The sequence below is a fragment of the Oryctolagus cuniculus genome, chromosome 3 (assembly GCF_051225735.1).
Source record: "Oryctolagus cuniculus isolate XC-2025 breed Fujian yellow rabbit chromosome 3, ASM5122573v1, whole genome shotgun sequence".
Taxonomy (NCBI): domain Eukaryota; kingdom Metazoa; phylum Chordata; class Mammalia; order Lagomorpha; family Leporidae; genus Oryctolagus; species Oryctolagus cuniculus.
In genome coordinates, this window is record NC_142869.1 from 121,259,175 (window position 1) to 121,276,084 (window position 16,910).

The 16,910-nt window shown below is 60.0% G+C and overlaps 2 protein-coding genes across 7 annotated transcripts in view; one reads left to right on the forward strand and one right to left on the reverse strand.

Moving 5' to 3' along the window:
- Positions 1-16,910, forward strand: part of LIMS2 (LIM zinc finger domain containing 2) — a 34,021-nt gene that overhangs the window by 15,784 nt on the left and 1,327 nt on the right. For all 5 annotated transcript variants that reach the window (XM_051849652.3, XM_089328373.1, XM_051849651.3 and 2 more), the window contains exons 2-9: positions 4,328-4,487; positions 6,282-6,348; positions 6,531-6,651; positions 14,754-14,903; positions 15,391-15,541; positions 16,345-16,437; positions 16,602-16,650; positions 16,812-16,887. In XM_051849652.3, coding sequence (XP_051705612.3) covers positions 4,332-4,487; positions 6,282-6,348; positions 6,531-6,651; positions 14,754-14,903; positions 15,391-15,541; positions 16,345-16,437; positions 16,602-16,650; positions 16,812-16,887 — 863 coding nt within the window. In that variant the 5' untranslated portion in view covers positions 4,328-4,331. The remainder of the gene's footprint in view (positions 1-4,327; positions 4,488-6,281; positions 6,349-6,530; positions 6,652-14,753; positions 14,904-15,390; positions 15,542-16,344; positions 16,438-16,601; positions 16,651-16,811; positions 16,888-16,910) is intronic.
- On the reverse strand, positions 6,658-12,213 carry GPR17 (G protein-coupled receptor 17). Of its 2 annotated transcripts, XM_089328374.1 has the most exons (3): positions 11,861-12,213; positions 10,771-10,859; positions 6,658-10,255 (listed from the first exon to the last, which is right to left on the reverse strand). In XM_089328374.1, exon 3 carries the CDS (start codon positions 10,222-10,224, stop codon positions 9,205-9,207), a length of 1,020 nt encoding a protein of 339 aa, XP_089184500.1. In that variant the 5' UTR covers positions 10,225-10,255; positions 10,771-10,859; positions 11,861-12,213; the 3' UTR covers positions 6,658-9,204. The 2 variants fall into 2 exon arrangements, with proteins under 2 accessions (XP_089184500.1, XP_008256654.3); XM_008258432.5 differs by lacking the exon at positions 10,771-10,859 and having other exon boundaries at positions 11,861-12,211.

The following is a 16,910-nucleotide window of genomic DNA, read 5'->3' on the forward strand; positions in this document are numbered from 1 at the left end:
TTGCCAGAAAACAATAGCGCCCTTTCCCCAAGCATGCGGCTGCCCGGCTCTGGGCAGTTCATCCTCCACCCAGCTCCGTGCCGCCCGCCTCTCTCTCTCTCCCTCCCTCTCTGGCAGGAGACGGCTGGTGTTTCCCTGAGAGTGCCCAGATCCATCCCTCCGCCCTTGCTAATAGGTTGGAATGTTCTCCATGTTCTAGAGCAGGCTGTGTGGGGACGCAGCTTCGGAGCCCATCACGGAGCTGCCCGTGGAGATTTGAGCTGGGGCGGGCAGTGGACATGGCGGGGGCTTGTCTCTGCCTGTCTACACCAGGGCTGTGTGAGGCATGGTGTGCGTTGGGTTGGGGGGGTGGACAGGGAGTAAGATCCTTGACCAGAGGCACCCAGGGACCCAGCCAGTAACTAGACAGAGGCTGATTAAGGGTAGCCCCTCTGGCTCGGGGTTGGTTGCTGGGTGTGTTTGAAGGTGGAGGGAGGAGAGAGGTGTGGCCAGCTGCTGTTAGGGCCCTGATAGCAGTCCCATGGAGTAACTGGGAGAGTTGTGGTAAGGAGCGACAGTCACTGCAGAGGGGCAGGCACAGCTGTCCTGCAGCACCTGCAGGGTGGGAGCGGAGCCAGCCCCACTGGAGACCACAGAGGGAGGGGCACATGGGGGCAGAGGCTAGGGGTCCGCAGAGGGTCTTAGAGGGGCAGGATGGTGCATGGGCCGTGCTATGTGCTCTGGATGAGAGCTGTGTTCCAAAAGATCAGGGCGGGACCTGAGTCCTTAACGTGACTGCATTTTCCAAGTCCTTGGAATCAGGGGAATTCCAGGCCGAGGGTCACAGGATTTCCTGTTGATTTCTGAGCCTTCCAGGCCGGGGAGCGTTCAGCCACTGGAACGTCAGCCCTGCCACCTCGGGTGTGTGCCCTGGGGGAGATGGCGCCCGGTGTCCTCCGGGAAGGAAATGCTGCCTGTGCTAACGGCGTCCAGCCCTGCCCTCGAGGGTGACTCTGGGTCTGTAGTCCCGATGGCCTGCCTGGCAGGGAGCTGGTGGCGACCAGGGCGTGGCTTGCTGGGTGTCGAGCTTCCCTTTCGTTTGTCTCGGCCTCTTCGTGACCCCAGCTGTCACCATCCCCACTTCGGGCCTACCAGCAGGTGGCTTTGGTCCCTAAGACACAGCTGAGGGTGAGCTGAGGCACACACGTAGGCCAGCACACAGACGTGTGGAGCTCTAAGCACAGAACGATGGACAGCCTGCCTGGGACCCTGTCCAGCTGCCAGTGTGCACATAGCAGTGATCCTCTAAGACCCCTCACCCACGGTCACAGCAGAACTGAAAGGCAGCCCCCCTCAGCGCCCACACGCCTGGGTGCATCCTCTACCCCTGCCCTATGGCTGACACCCTAGCCCTGCCCAAGCCACGGCTGCAGGAAGGCAACCGTACAAGGCCCACACTCAAACATTCTTGGGATTCAGTCCCCAGAGGCAGAACAGGCCCAGAAGTTGTTTTCAGCATGTCATGCATGTACTAGATTACGCCCAAGGCAGACATTACTAAGCGATCGCATCACTCTTAGCTGGGCCCCACAATCCTCCACCCGGCCTCCCAGGCAGCCACAACCTAACCATTGGAGTTGACACTTGAGACAGGGCCTGGTTGCTGCCCTTCTCGGCAAAAGATGTGGGCGTCAGGACTTGGTTGGCTGTGTGTGTGGGGCCACGTCCCAACCCTTCTGAGTCCTGCAGGCCTTCTCCTGGCTGTGTCTCAGGTCCCCTGGGCTGGAGTGAGTGTGGGCCTGGCTCTGTGGGATTTGTCCTGTGGTTCAGTTTGGATCCCACGCCTCCTAGAGAAACCCACCTCTTACCCTGGGGACTGCCCGCTGCCCCGAGTGGAAGAGGGGCTTTTGCTGCTTTCTTGCCCCCTCCCCAGTGTCACCATCTTGCCTTCTCTGTGGTGAGGAGGTTCCAGGTTCCTGGCTGCAGTTGGTTTGAACTGGCATATGATGCAGTAGAAGGAACCACTGGGGTCTGACCGGTCCAGGGTCACATCTGGACTCTGCTACCTGCTGTGTGAGCTTGAACAGGTGCTTAACCTCTCTGAGTCTTAGGTCCCTCCTGTGGAAGACATCGACAATGGCAGCATCCACAGGGTTGCCTCTGGGCTTGAATAGCAGCCATCCACTTGTACCTGCCTGGATGATGCTCTGTACCCGAGAGTCCCCTAGGGGACAGGTCCCCGGGGTAAGGGGTGGCAGGAGGCACAGGGAGCTGAGATGGCCACTGACACTCAAGAGAGGGCCCAGCACTGTGAAGACGGAGCAGTGACATTGGCAGCCATGGCACCACCCTTGGCAGGCCTCCCTGTGCTCGGCTGCTGTGTGTCATCTCAGTCTATGACTCGTGGCCACAGCTTGGATCATGGCTGTTTTGTTCATAGCTGGGAGCCAGAGCCTGGAGGCAAGTGAGTGAGAGCCTCTGAGCTGAGGCCTCACTGCGCAGCCGTGTGCCTGACCCTTGTGGACGTGCTCAGGGGGCTGTGCAAGGGGCTGGCACATGCTGGGGGCCTCAGCCTGTTTGCTACATTGGACTTGCGTGGTGCCTTCTGGGAATGCACACTGCAGCCCCTGGGCCCGCTGGCACAGAACATGGTCACATGCACACAGTAGTAGTGTGTATGTGTGTGTGTATGTGCAGCTGGGCTGGGCGGTCAGTTGGCAGGGCCCCAGCCTTGTGTAGCTGGATCCTCTGTAGTGCCAAGGCCACTGCAGGTGGCGAGAGATTTTCCTTACCCCGTAAAACATTTTAACTTAAGCATTTATTGATTCTTTTTTTAAAAATATTTATTTGTTTATTTGAAAGGCAGAGTTACAGAGAGGCAGAGGCATGGGGGGAGAGAGAGAGAGAGAGAGAGAGGTCTTCCATACGCTGGTTCACTCCCCCAAATGGCTGTAATGACAGAGCTGAGCTGATCTGAAGCCAGGAGCCAGGAGTCTCTTCTGGGTCTCCCACACGAGTGCAGGGGCCCAAAGACTTGGGCCATCTTCTGCTGTTTTCCCAGGCCATAGCAGAGAGCTGGATCAGAAGTGGAGTGCCGAGACTCGAACTGGTGTCCATATGGGATGCTGGCACTGCAGGCGGTGGTTTTACCTGCTACATGCCACAGAGCCGGCCCCATTTATTGATTCTTATTAAAAAGTTTGTGGCTGGCATTGTGGCATAGAGAGTAAACCTGCTGCCTACAGTGTCAGCATTCCATGTGGGCACTGGTTCAAGTCCTGGCTGCTCCACTTCCAATCCAGCTCCCTGCTAATGCACCTGGGGAAGAAGCCCAAGTGCTGGGCCCCTGCATCCACGTGGAAGACCCAGTTGAAGATCCTGGCTCCTGGTTTTGTCCAGCCCCAGGCACTGCAATCATTTTGGGAGTGAACCAACGGATGGAAGATATTTTTTAAAAGGTTTGTTTGTTTAACAGGCAACACCTGCACATCTTTCTGAGGTACTGTGCATGACTTCAACACACAGACACCACATAAACTATCAATGCAGGCAACTAGCCTCTCATTTCATTGTCTTTTTTTAAAAAGACATTTTATTGGCCGGCGCCGCGGCTCACTAGGCTAATCCTCCACCTAGCGGCGCCGGCACACCGGGTTCTAGTCCTGGTCGGGGCGCCGGATTCTGTCCCGGTTGCCCCTCTTCTAGGCCAGCCCTCTGTGTGGCCAGGGAGTGCAGTGGAGGATGGCCCAGGTGCTTGGGCCCTGCACCCCATGGGAGACCAGGCAAAGCACCTGGCTCCTGGCTCCTGCCATCGGATCAGCGCGGTGCGCGGGCCGCAGCGCGCCGGCTGCGGCGGCCATTGGAGGGTGAACCAACAGCAAAGGAAGACCTTTCTCTCTGTCTCTCTCTCTCACTGTCCACTCTGCCTGTCAAAAAAAAAAAAAAAAAGACATTTTATTTATTTGAAAGGCAGAATTACAGGGAGAGAGAATGAGGTGTTGATGTTCCGTCACTCCCAAAGTGGACTACAACACTTGAGGCTGGGCCAGACTGAAGCCAGAAGCCTGGAACTTCATCCAGGTCTCCCATGTGTGAGCAGGGGCCCAAGCACCTGGGCCATCATCTGCTGCTTTCCTAGGAGCATTAGCAGGGAGCTGGATCCGAACTGAAGCAGCCAGAATTCGAACTGCAGGTGGTGCCCATGTAGGATGCCGGTGCTGCAGAGGCTTAACCCGCTGCCCCACAGCGCCAGCCCCACATGGACGTCACCTTTTATAAACGGAGTGTATCCGTGGAGCAATCACAGCCCTCCCAATGCTGACTACACTTCCTCCTCTCCCCTCCCCAGCAACATGTCGGACGCCCTGGCCAACGCCGTGTGCCAGCGCTGCCAGGCCCGGTTCGCCCCAGCCGAGCGCATCGTCAACAGCAACGGAGAGCTCTTCCACGAGCACTGCTTCGTGTGCGCCCAGTGCTTCCGGCCCTTCCCGGAGGGGCTCTTCTACGAGGTGAGGATGCTCCGGGCGGGGGCCGGGGCCAGGGGGCGACGGGGACCCGGATCTGGGCTTCCTTCTCAGACCCAGCTCAGAATCTGCTTTCTGGGATCCTGCAGCCGGGCCCAGGGCCGTGATCTTGGCTTTGCCTCTGCTGGTGCTGCTGCTAGGGTATTGAAGACTGCCTATGGGGAGCGTGAGGAAGTCACTGTTGCAATATCCGGATGAAAGCGAAGGGAGGCGAGTGGCCCATGCTGGCTCATAGGAGCAACACCGTAAATCACCAATCAGGGCAGGTGTTGCGGCGCAGTGGGGTAAGCCACCGCTTGGGGGCGCCCGAGACCCGTGTTTGAGTGCCAGATCCAGTCCCAGCCTTCTCGAATCACGCACTTGGGAAGCAGTGGATGGCGGCCCAAGTACTTGGGCCCCTGCCTCCCATGTGGGGGATCCGGATGTAGTTCCTGGCTTCCTGGTTTCAATGTGGCCCAGCCCTGGCTGTTGTGGGCATTTGGGGGAGTAAACCAGTGGATGGAAGATCTGTCACTCTTTCAAATAAACAATCTTTGGCAAAACAGACTCCAACAGTCATGCAAGCAAGTTTTGAAGCAGCCATTATTAAATTCATGTGAATGGACAGTGATAGCACACACTCCAACGTGGCCGCTTCCTACTTCTTTTGCTCTACTCGCAATTATCTTTGCTCCTGAGGTTTCTGCACACTATCTGTGGTGGCTGCTGCTGAGCTGGCCAGACTTCCAGCCTCCTGAGTGATGCTGGCCAAGGCAGGGGCAGCAGGGGGGCAGTCACGTGGCTGGACAAGGAATAAATTCATTCATTTGTCACTGAATGAATTTAAACTTTGGCTGCCTTTGCAGGTTACCGCATAGGGTTGTATCTAGTTGTAGCCTAGCAAGACTTTTTTTTTTTTTTTAAAGATTTATTTATTTGTTTGAAAGGGAGAGAGAGAGAGAGAGAGAGAGAGAGAGGAGAGAATCTTCCACCTGCTGGTTCATTCCCCAAATGGCTGCAATGGCCAAGGCTGGGCCAGGCTGAGGCCAGGAGTCTTGGAACTCCATCCTGGTTTCCCATGTAGGTGGCAGGGACCCAAGCACTTGGACCATCTTCTTCTGCTTTCCTAGGTGCATTAGCAGGGAGCTGGATAGGAAGGGAAACAGCCTGGCACTCCGATATGGGATCGCAGCATTGCAAGTGGCATCTTAACCTGATACACCATAACACCAACCCCAAGACCCTCATGGTAGAGAACAAGAAAAACCAAGATTTTAAGAAAGCTAATTCCATTGTTATGAGAGAGGAAGGCAGAGGACCATGGCTGCTGTGGTGTCCACACTGGCTGCTTCTGGCTGCAGGACCGGGGGTTCCTATTGCACTCCCACCCCTGGGCCTTCCTGGGTTCCCTCCTTCTGACTCCTCTCCCTGGGTCTTATCCGGCCTTGGGGCCAGTGGACTTCCCACAGGGGAGTCACAGGAAGTAGGGCAAGGTGCCACATACAAGTCACACTTGACCTAACCCCTCTCAGCTGAAGCCCGTGCCCCCCCCCCCGGCCTGCTCTCTGCACCAAGGCCAAGTCCCTGGAGAGCTGGCCCCGCTGACCTCTGCCGCTGCGTCCCAGGCCCTCCCTGTGCACCCGCCCCACCCCAGGGGCCGGTCCTCTGCTCCAGCGGCCTCCAGCATCCTCTTCTTGGTGTTTCGACCTCTGTGGTCACGTGTGGTCCCACGGAGGCCCAGGGCAGCTCGTGGGAATGGCGGGGACTTCGCTTGACCTCTCTCTGTGGCCGTATTTGCAGTTCGAAGGCCGGAAATATTGTGAGCACGACTTCCAGATGCTGTTTGCTCCGTGCTGTGGATCCTGCGGTAAGTGCAGGTGGAGGGTGGGGGAGGTGGGGGCACTGGGGTCCTGTCTCTCTGAGCACCAGGCCCCTTGCAGGCACTGCCTTCCCGTGCCACAGGAGGGTGTGAGGACACCATGGCCGTGGCTGGGGCGGGGGCGGGGAGGGACGTGCCTTGCCTGTAAGCGGGGATCTGTCCCTTTCCAGGTGAGTTCATCATTGGCCGTGTCATCAAGGCCATGAACAGCAACTGGCACCCCGGCTGCTTCCGCTGTGAGCTGTGTGACGTGGAGCTGGCTGACCTGGGCTTCGTGAAAAATGCGGGCAGGTGAGGCGCTGAGGCCTGGGCAGACAGAAGGGGCACCTGTTCCCCAATGGCCACCCATCCTGAGGTGGCCGCCGTCCCTGCTTGTGTCCCTCGGGAGCCGAGACTGGAGAGTGAGGCGTGAGGCACGACCCTCCCCAGGCTCACAGCCCGTGGGTACCAAGGAGGAAATCAGCCAAGCAGGAGCAGCGGCCGGCAGTGACCAGTGCGGAGCTCCAGGCTGAGCCGGTGCTGCCTCGGCCAGCCCCTCCCGCCGACGCCCACTGAGCACGCTTCCCGCCTGCACCCATGCAGCCGAGGGCTGCTGGAGAGGAGCCACCCAGCCTGACTGCACTGGTTTAGTCTGAACTCAGGGAGGCCGCGACCTGCAGTTGTGCCCTCCAAGTTCCTCTTTTTCCCTGGCCCCGCCCCATCGCCTATGGCCTCAACCCCACCTCACTGGAGACCAGCTCTGGGGGCCCCCAGCACCTGCACCCTCTGCCCATCTAGAACTGTCTCCCTGCTCACCTCCGAGCCGTCGCCACCACCTTCTCTCTCCCTATCTCCAGGCTTGGTGTAGAGCTTGCAGCTGCATCTCCCACAGCTGGGGCGCCTGCAGCCCTGACTAGCTCACCTGCCACCTCTTCCCCTGTGCTCCCACCAACCCGGACTACCCACCTGGCCAGGGCCTCCCCTGGATCTCTCCACGGCAATCACCATAGTGCCCATCCCCTGCTGTGGGGGTTCCTCTGGCTTTGCAGGTGCACCTCGCGCTCCCTCTTGCATTCACGTTTCTCCACCTGCCTCTCCATGGTGAGGCTGTGCTGGGCCCTCACAACTGCCTTGAAGACAGAGCCCTACATGGCTGCACATCTGGACAGTGCAGGGGCCCACCTCGCCCTCTCCCTTGAGGTTCTCAGTCACCTGTGTGCCTGCACCATGTGGGGTCTACCAGATGTCCCGGATGCCATGGGTCCCATGCTGAACTGTGATTGTTTTGTTCTAATAATCAAGTCTGCTTATCTGTCTGTCCCCTGTTAGAAAAGGCAGCCCCGCCTCCCAGAGGCCCCCACCCCCACCCCGCCTCTGAGCTGTCTGTCTGGCTGCCCCACCCTTTCCCGCCTGGGCTCTTGGTAGTATGCTGTAGCAGCTCTGTGTCCCTTCCTGAGATGATCAGCACTGATTCTGTTCATCTGCTGCTCCACAGGGCCTTGTGCCTGTCTTGGGATCTGCAGGGCTGGCGCAGTACCTGGCACCTAGCAGGTTGCCTGAATGAGGGGCTGAGGGACAGCACTGGGGGTCCAGAGCTGATCAGCAAGGTCACTACCCAGTGTGTGCCGGAAGCAAGCGCTGTCCCCTTCCCAAGCTCAGCTTGCATGGGACCACTGCCCCACAGGCTAATTGGGAGGATCTGTGAGAGGCTGCACATGCTTTGGATAGAAAAGTACAGGAGCTGTGATGGCGGGGGCAGGTGCAGCTGGAGTGGGTGAGATCCCTGCCTGGAGCCCCCACCGGCCAGGCTGGCTCTTGGAGTCCATGGCGCAGAACCTCAGAGTCTGCCTGGGACAGAGGGGCTGCGGCTGCTGGATCCACAGTGACGGAGCCTGTGCTGACCTCATCTCTGCCCCCTGACCCCTGCTCTGAATGGAAGGGAAGAGCTGTTCCATGTTGACCAAACATAGTGAGCTTCGCCGTCTTAAAGCTACGGTTATGTTTATGATTGCTACAAACAAGCACACAAGAGGATGTGTTAGGGTGACGCAAGGCCGGCAGAGGCCCCTTGGAGGGAGTGGGGCTTAGGACGCCCCTGCCAGGGCAGGGTTAGTGGGAGACAGGTTCATTCCCTGCTGCTCAGCCGAGATCGGCTCCCCGTGATTGCCCATAAGCACTGTGAACCTGCCTGGGGCCCCGGGAGCGACCGGATACCTGCTGAGATGCTGTGGGGATTGTCAGGGTTGGGCTTGGGCCGACAGCAGGGAACTAGGATCCAGAGCGGAGCTGATGTGTGTGGACGTCACCCGGCGTTCCTCTGCCTGTGACCTGTAGTCCGTGTCCCCGACACTCAGCCAGGAGCCTTTTGTCAGGGGCAGCACAGAGGGACCCCGGGGTACCTTGTGCTTCGAAGGAAATATTTAGACAACCCTCCCACCCTCCCCGCCGTGCCCCGCCCCCACTGCCGTCCCCAAGTCTGTCTTTTGCTGGGCTGCCCGCAGGGTTCTTTCTGCAGAGTTTTGCACTATGCTGGTCTGTCTTGGGAAGGAGACGGGGAGCCTCTGTGGGGAAGAAAGACCCTCATTGTCCAGGGAGTGTCCCTCTGGCCTCCTCGCTCTCTTCCTGAGGATGAGGTCACTGAATGTCTTGGAGCTGGAGCCGCAACCCAGCCCCTGTGGAGGGGTGGCTGATCCATCCCTGTTGCTGGTTTCTTCCTTGTGCCCTGTGCTGGGTGACCTTGCAGTTCAGACCTGGGAGGCAGAGAGGGCAGGGGCCCTGCTGAGAATTCTGGGAGGAGGTGTCCTCCGAGGCAGCCTGCAGCTGGCCTCCCCCGCTGGGGTGGGGGCGATGCTGTGAACTCCCGGCTCACAGCTCGGACCTGGCGCTCAGTGAGCTCTCGTTGGTTTTCCCTTCGAAGCTAGGGGGCGGGCCCATGGGCCTTTTCCCACACAGCAGGTTGCACAGGGCATGGCGGAACTTCTCAGCCACAAAGAAGTACATGACGGGGTCCAGGGCCCCATTGAGGCTGGTGAGGCAGGAGGTGATGCGGTTCCCCAGCGCCAGGATGCGCTGGGCCGTGCAGGTGGCCCGGCCGTCCCGGTAGTGCAGCACGTAGACAGAGCGGTGGACGTGATAGGGCACAAAACAGACCAGGAAGATGGCCAGCACCATGGCGATCATGCGCACCGCCTTGTTCTTGAGACGCTTCTCCACGCGGGGGCCCTGGCGCAGGCTGCGGATGATCAGCAGGTAGCATGTGACCGTAGTGACAAAGGGGAAGGTGAAGGCCACGGCCAGGGACACAAGGGCGTGGTGCGAGGCCTTCTCCCGGTACAGCTGCAGGCAGACGACTGTGCCGTTGGTCTGCACGGTCTGCGGGCTCACCAGCAGTGGGGCCATGGCCACGGCCACCACCACCCACAGGAAGGCGCAAGCCAGGTGAGCGTATAGCGGCCGGCGCAGCTTCAGGGACTTGACCGGGTGCACAATGGCCAGGAAGCGGTCAGCGCTGATGCAGGTGAGGAAGTAGATGCTGGCGTACATGTTGAGGTAGAAGAGGAAGCCAGTGAGCCGGCACGGGATCTCCCCAAAGGGCCAGTGGTTCCCGGAGAAGTGGTAGACGAGGCGGGTGGGCAGGACCAGCACGCAGGACAGGTCAGCTACGGCCAGGTGCATGAGGAACACGTTGGCCGGGGTGCCCGACTTGTGGTCCCGGATGAAGAGCCACAGAGCCAGCGCATTGCCCACGAAGGCCAGGATGAAGTCCAAGAGGTAGAAGCAGGCGAACAACATGTTCTCTAGCGGCGTCTCATGCCCGCATTCCCCAGGGGCAGCCAGGGACGCATTGACGGTCAGACTTGGGGAGGCGGCCTCGAGCCCATTCATGCTGTGGCTGGAGGCAGAGCCTGGGATGAGCCTGGAGGGGACAAGCACACACATGACAGGAGAAGTGTCACCTAAGTCCAGAGTCCAGAGGAGAGAGCACCCTCTGATGCCTGTAGCACTGCCTCCATGGGACAGTGGGAGCCTGTCTGTGTGAGGCTCTGGAGGGTGAAGGGGGCCACACATAATGTTGTCCTGCCTTCCAGGTAAGCTGAGGGGCAGAGGCTGGCCCCTGAACCCCATTCCTGACAGGTGGGCAGGTGGGTGGGTGGGATCTGTTCCTAATAGCCCAGTACTTGGAGCCTATCAGCTCTATAGCCTGACCCAGGCCTGGATGTTGGGTTGTGGGCAGGAGCCAGGAGGGACCAGCACACAGGACAGGTCAGCCCCGCCTTCTCATCCCTAAGATTGCCAGTGGGCTTCAGCCTGGCTCCTTCAGGGGTGAGAGGGGTCACAGGGAGAGAAGCCTGCACCCTACCTGTCTACCCACCCATCACAGGACAGCAGTGGGAAGGCAGAGCCCAGCCAATGGAGAGGTAGGTTCCTCACCTGGGCGAGCCAGGCTCTGCACTAAGCCACCGAGGATCTTCCTGGAGCAAGTTCTCTTCACACCCTTCCTCCAGCCTCAGTTTCCCCTCCTGTGAATGATGGATCACACCTTCTGCAGGGCTGCCTCAGGGTACCGCAGGTGGTGTAGGGCTGAGTGGGCATGAGGGTGAGGTGGACCACTCTGAGGACATGTGGGAGGCTTGGCACCCCCATCAGTAGAGGAGGCAGGGCTGGCTGTCCCTGCTGTGTGTCTGTGACAGCTGCACTTCCCACCAGGCCTCATCAGCCACGGCCAAGACCCCCAGCCCTCTCCCTATTTGGGGACCCAGTCTGGCAGTCCTGAATCTGGGCAGCTGATATCTTCAAGGCACAGGGGCAGCCACAGACCCAGGGAGGAGCAGGGGGCAGGAAGGGTGTGGGCTTGGCTGCCATGGAGTGTGTGCTGTTCTGTTTTGCTGGGACCTCTCCCTCCACAGTCCCCTCCCCACTGCCTGCACTCCATTCCAAGAGTTGTGAGACTGACTTTGCCATTTGGTCTGAGATCGGCCCCTGCCTCACGCTCTGTAGTCCTTTGCCAGCGCCTGCCTGGGCTCCCGGCTTCCCCGAGGCGCTCTCTGTTCTCTGCTCAGACTGGGGCGAGTATCTCTGCCTGGGTGTCTGGCAGTGATGGATCTCAGTGCTGTGGGTGTAGTGGCCTCAGGGGACTGGGCTTGCACCTCGGTGGAGGGACCGTGGTGCTGTGCTGTGGTGAGGCGGCAGCACTGGGCACCTGTTCCTCCCTGGCTGAGCCCTGCTCCCAGCTCCTCCTTGTGCCTGGTGGCAGGCACATATGGTGGCCTCGGCTGGTGGCCTGGATCCCAATAGATGGTCAGTCGCAGCGTGGGACTATGGATTGGCCTCTTGCCCTCTGTAGTCCCCAGCAGGGGGACAGGTGCATTCCCTGTGGGCTGCTGTGAGGTCAGACTGTGGCCAGTGCTTACAGGTCATCCCATTATCAGTGAGATGGAGACAAAAGGCATCCTATCAACACCACGCTGAGCAAGGCTGCCCTGCTCTGTTTTCCCATGCCCAGCCCAGCTCTGTCCCTTACCTCTCCCAGCTGGTCCTGGAGGTGGGGGCAGGCTTCTGGGGCTGGCAGGTGAGCTGCAGCCAGTGGGTGTTGGCGCTGGCCGTGGTCTCCGTGCCGCTGTGGGTGGAAGGTTGGCTATTTAAGGAGAGGAGGGGAGGCTGCAGACCCTCTAGCCCTGAAAGGCTGCTTCATTCCTGAGGGGTCCCTTGTGGGGGGCTTGCCTGTGCCGCCACGGGGACCGTGAATATTCCAGTGTGTCCCTAGCCGGCGTGCCTCCCCCTCCAGCCTAGCCACAGAGCGTCATAGAGGCTGAGTGTATGGCTGTCTTGGGAGCCTGGGAGTGGGCGAGGGCCGGGCGGGGGGTTCTGCCTGAGACTGAGACACAACAGGGCATTTCACAAGAGGATGATTTCTTACAGAGGGGGGCGGTGAGGGGCTGGCTGCCACAGCAACAGGCCCCTGCTCCCCAGCCCGCGCTGGGGGTGGGAGCGGAGGACGTCGGGAGTGGGCGGGGGGTCTTGTGAATGTGGAGGGTGGGAGGCTGGGGGATCTCGTTCGGCCAAATGAGAGGGGACTCTTTCAGGACACTTGCTGTAGGGTCCTTGTGTCCTGCCCCGTATAATTAGGCCCTGCTCAGGCGTGTGGAATAAATCACCGCTTTTATCGGGAGCGGGACACAGCTGCAGGACACATCATAATGGGTTGCTGTCTGCCCTGCAGAGGACGTGGCTCAGCCTGGGGCCTGGCCCTCGCCTAGGAGGCTCCTCCTCTGCACAGGACAGCCACGGCTGCCACTGGCCACCAACCCCGGGACTCCTCCTGGGGTGCCCACTCCCAGGACGGACTGGGCCAAGCTTGTTTCTCTCTGCAAGTGCTCAGTCAGTAACTTGGAGATCCAAAGTGGCATTCCTACTTTGAAAGCTCTTAGTTCTTAGTGAGAGCACTTGCAGCTGTATGTGGTAGGTGTTCGGGGGATGCCCGTCACGGGCACCATCTCCACTTTGTCTTTCCACGTAAGCCTGTGCCCACTTGGCAGACAAGAAGACTGAGGCTCCGAGAGATGACATGACTCACTCCAGGCAAACACTAGGTGGCAGCACAGCCAGGACTCGCTCTGTATGTGTGTGTGTGTGTGTGTGCATGCATGTGCTTCCCTAAAAAAAATTTTTTTGAAAGTCCCCATTAGAGCTGGGGCGGGCTGGGGTCAGGACTGTGGAGAAGCCTCATCCCAGCTGAAGTTCCTTCAAGAGACTCGGCGTCTCACTTTGTCTTGCCTGGGGGCCTGTGGGGTGTGCAGGTGTCTGGGCTGGGCACGTGCCTCTCTCCTGGTGCACCCCGGTGGTGGCTGTCTGCTTGGAAGCGTGAGTTGGGTGTTTGGATTGGGCTGCCCTGACCCTGGTATTTCTGAGCTCACAGACTTTTATTATCGGGGTGACCGCTGATGGAGGCAGCGAGAGCCTTGACCACTGCAACAGAATCTGGGGAGTCGAGCCAATTATCTCTTTAGCTTGGAAACAAACACTTTCCCATATGGACGGAATGTTTATGTTTAATGTCTTAAAGCTAAGGGACAGTCATCAACACTGGGAGTGGGGGCGTGGATGCTGATAGAGAAACAGGCACGTGGGAGGCGGGGGGAGGGGTGCAGCTAGCCACAGGGGCTGGCCGGACGGAACCACTCAGCTGTGGAAGTGGCCCGGATGGTGTCGGGTGAGGTTGGGCTTCAGGGAGCGTACTGAGGAAAGTGGCAAGCCACAGGCCACATCTGCTGCCCACTGCAGAGTAGAGAGAAGGTCAGCCAGCAGACATGAGGCCAGGAGACCGATGGCTACTGCCTTTCAGTTCTCCTGTGCGTTCTCACTCATGTTGACAGCGAGCTGGGCAGAGAGGGGCTCCAGAGAGGAGGGTGCAGGAGTGGGAGGCATGGTGGTCCGGCGGGCACAGCTGGGAGCCCATCGGCAGCTTAGCGAGTGGCTACTGGACCCCTTGTCCTGTATGCCGACTGGGGCAGAGAGATGCTCAGAGCAAAAGGAAAGCAGTGCAGAATGGGGTGGGGTCCAGACTCAGAGGTAGCAGGTGCTGGGGAGCTGAGTTGGCCGCCCTGGCACCTGAATCCATCACCTGATGATGAAGGATCTGGAATCTGAGCGTCCATCTCTTGTGTCAAATTCTCCGTAGAAGGGGCCAAGGCCTGGTGTCAGGTCTTTGTGGAGGCTGGTGAGAGGTGTGTGTGTATGTGTGTGGGGGTGCTTCCCTGTGGGTTGGGGGCCTGGGAAGGGAGGGCCCCAATGCATCAGATGGGGGCAGCAGGTGGGGATCGGGGAACCATGGGTGTTGGATGCCGGCCTTTGTGCCTCTTTGCTTAGGGATCCTGGTTCTCAATGCTTGCCACCCAGGAAACAGATACCATGTTGATCTCACTGTCAGCAGAGACCACAGCTGTTTGCCCAAGGCAGGGAGTAGCATCAGAAATGACTCAGAGAGTGTCACAAAAAAGACTCTGTAGCGACCGCTGCAGGGTTTGGGGGGCCTGCGTGTGACACAGCAGCTCTTGTCTTGGAGACAGAAAGCTCCTATGCAGGCCAGGGCCCCTCTTCATCCGGCAGACCCCGAAGGAAGTGGGGGAGCCAGACCCCCTCCCTGCACTCACTCGGCGGCCACGCAGCCCCCGGCACAGTGGATTTGCCGGGCTGGCATCCTCTGTAGTCTCTGTGCATGTGTTCAAAGACATTGAGAAAAGGACAAACTGATAGTTCATCACGTATCAGTCAGAAGCTGTTCCATTCCAGTGTCCTAGGCCCAGGAAGGGGGCGGGGCGGGGGTAGGGAGAGTGGGACTCTGTTCTCCCAGAGGTGCCAGGGCTATTTTGGGGGAGGGAGCCCTCTGCCCCTAATACTTGCCCTCGCCCTTCCAGGCACCTGTGCCGCCCGTGCCACAACCGTGAGAAGGCCAAGGGCCTGGGCAAATACATCTGTCAGCGGTGCCACCTGGTCATCGACGAGCAGCCCCTCATGTTCAAGAATGATGCCTACCACCCGGACCACTTCAGCTGCACCCACTGCGGGTAGGTGCTGGCAGGAGAGCCGCTGTGTCACCCAGAGGGAGCCAGGGCCGTGATGGGCAGGAGAGGCGAGCTGGGCAGAGAGGGGCGGTGCATTGGAGGGAGCGGGGACAGGGTGGGCCCAGTGGCAGGAAGCTCCTTCCCTTGGGGCTCGGTCCTGGGTACCTGGATGGCAGGGACAATGAAGGGGCTGGCAGGGGCAGAGAGAAGCGCCCCTGCCCCCCCACCCCTCTCTCTCTGCCTGTCCCAGCCATCCTGTCCAGCTGAGAACAGGCCTTCTTCTCAGAGGGCTCCTGCGGTACAACACAGGCTGTGCTTGCACCAGGCCTCGCCCCTTCTGGGGCACTCACAGGAAGTCTCCAAGGATAGCACAGATCAGAGGGAGCCGCCAGCTCTGCTCTGCATGGGGGGGACTGCGGGGGGACACAGAGGGGCCTGTCACAGTGGCTGGGGCAGGGGCGGCACCTGGGGGCTCTGTGCTGTCTTCCAGGAAGGAGCTGACGGCCGAGGCTCGGGAGCTGAAGGGTGAACTCTACTGCCTGCCGTGTCACGACAAGATGGGCATTCCCATCTGCGGGGCCTGCCGCCGGCCCATCGAGGGCCGTGTGGTCAACGCCTTGGGCAAGCAGTGGCACGTGGAGGTGAGCCAGTGGCGGGCACGTAGCCTCAGGTTGGGGGTCCCTAGGCCCATGGCCACAGTCTGGCCCTGCATCCCCTGTGCACCCCAGCCCAGGCCATGCTGGCTCCCAGCGAGGACCTCCCTTCTGAGTGTTGCACCCCTATGCCACTATACTTGGCCAGGGACCCCAGTGGGCCACAGGAGACCTGAGCCCACAGGTGGAGGGACAGTCTTTCCCCACTTTCCTGGCAATTCTAGAAGATTCCAAAGTTGGGGAGACCTTGGGGACAGATGGCCCACAGGTGTTGTGGTTGACAGGGCTCGGTGTGTTCAGGGCCAGGTAGATGTGGAGTGGGCAAGCTCCTCAGGTGTGCACACCTGGGTCAGCCGAGCACTCATGCCGGCGCTGAGGGCTCTGATACTCGTACAGACACCCCGGGGAAGGAGCTGCCCATTTCTGACAGCCTGGCCAGTGCTGTGTCCACATCCACGCCTTGGGTGGCCCGTTTGAGAGGCCCCTTACAGGAGGCAGTGGGCTGTCCTGCCCTGGCCCCCAGCCCCTGCCCCTGCCCCTCACCCATCCTCCAGGGGCTCACAGTGGAGCTGCAGGAGGCACCACACTAAGCAGATGGCTCCCACCTGTGAGGGCCGCTGCACCATGCGCTCCTTGGCTCTGTGAGGGGGCGGGGGGAGGTGACATGCCCTGTCACCATGAATGCATTAGAGGAGAGATTGCTCAGCCAGGGAGGCATCAGCCCTCGGCCCTGCCCCGCCTCTGCTGCTCATCTCTTGGTGTCCCAGCCCACCCGCCCTCTCTCCCTGCAGCATTTTGTCTGTGCCAAGTGTGAGAAGCCATTCCTGGGGCACCGGCACTATGAGAAGAAGGGCTTAGCCTACTGTGAGACCCACTACAACCAGGTAGGGCTGGGACACAGTGGACACTGGTCTGAGAGGGGGCTGACAGGTCATGGGAGTCTCCCCCACTCAGGGAGCTGCTGGATGGGCAGGAGGGGGCAACAGGCAGCCCCCCTGGGGACTCCCGCTGTGATGCCACCTGCACTGACAGCCCACTCCATCCACAGCTCTTTGGGGACGTCTGCTATAACTGCAGCCACGTGATCGAGGGCGATGGTGAGGCCCCTGTGTCCTGAGCCCCTCCCTCCCCTGCCCCTGCCTGCCTGCACTCCTGGGGGCTGGCAGTCCTGCAGCTGCGAGCCCAGCTGGCCATGGCTTTGCACAGCTGGGCCCTTGGCTGCCTGGGCGAGCCTGCTCAGCCCTGTCTCCCCTCGCAGTGGTGTCGGCCCTCAACAAGGCCTGGTGTGTGAACTGCTTCTCCTGCTCCACCTGCAACAGCAAGCTCACCCTCAAGTAAGTCAGGCCTTGCCTTCTGG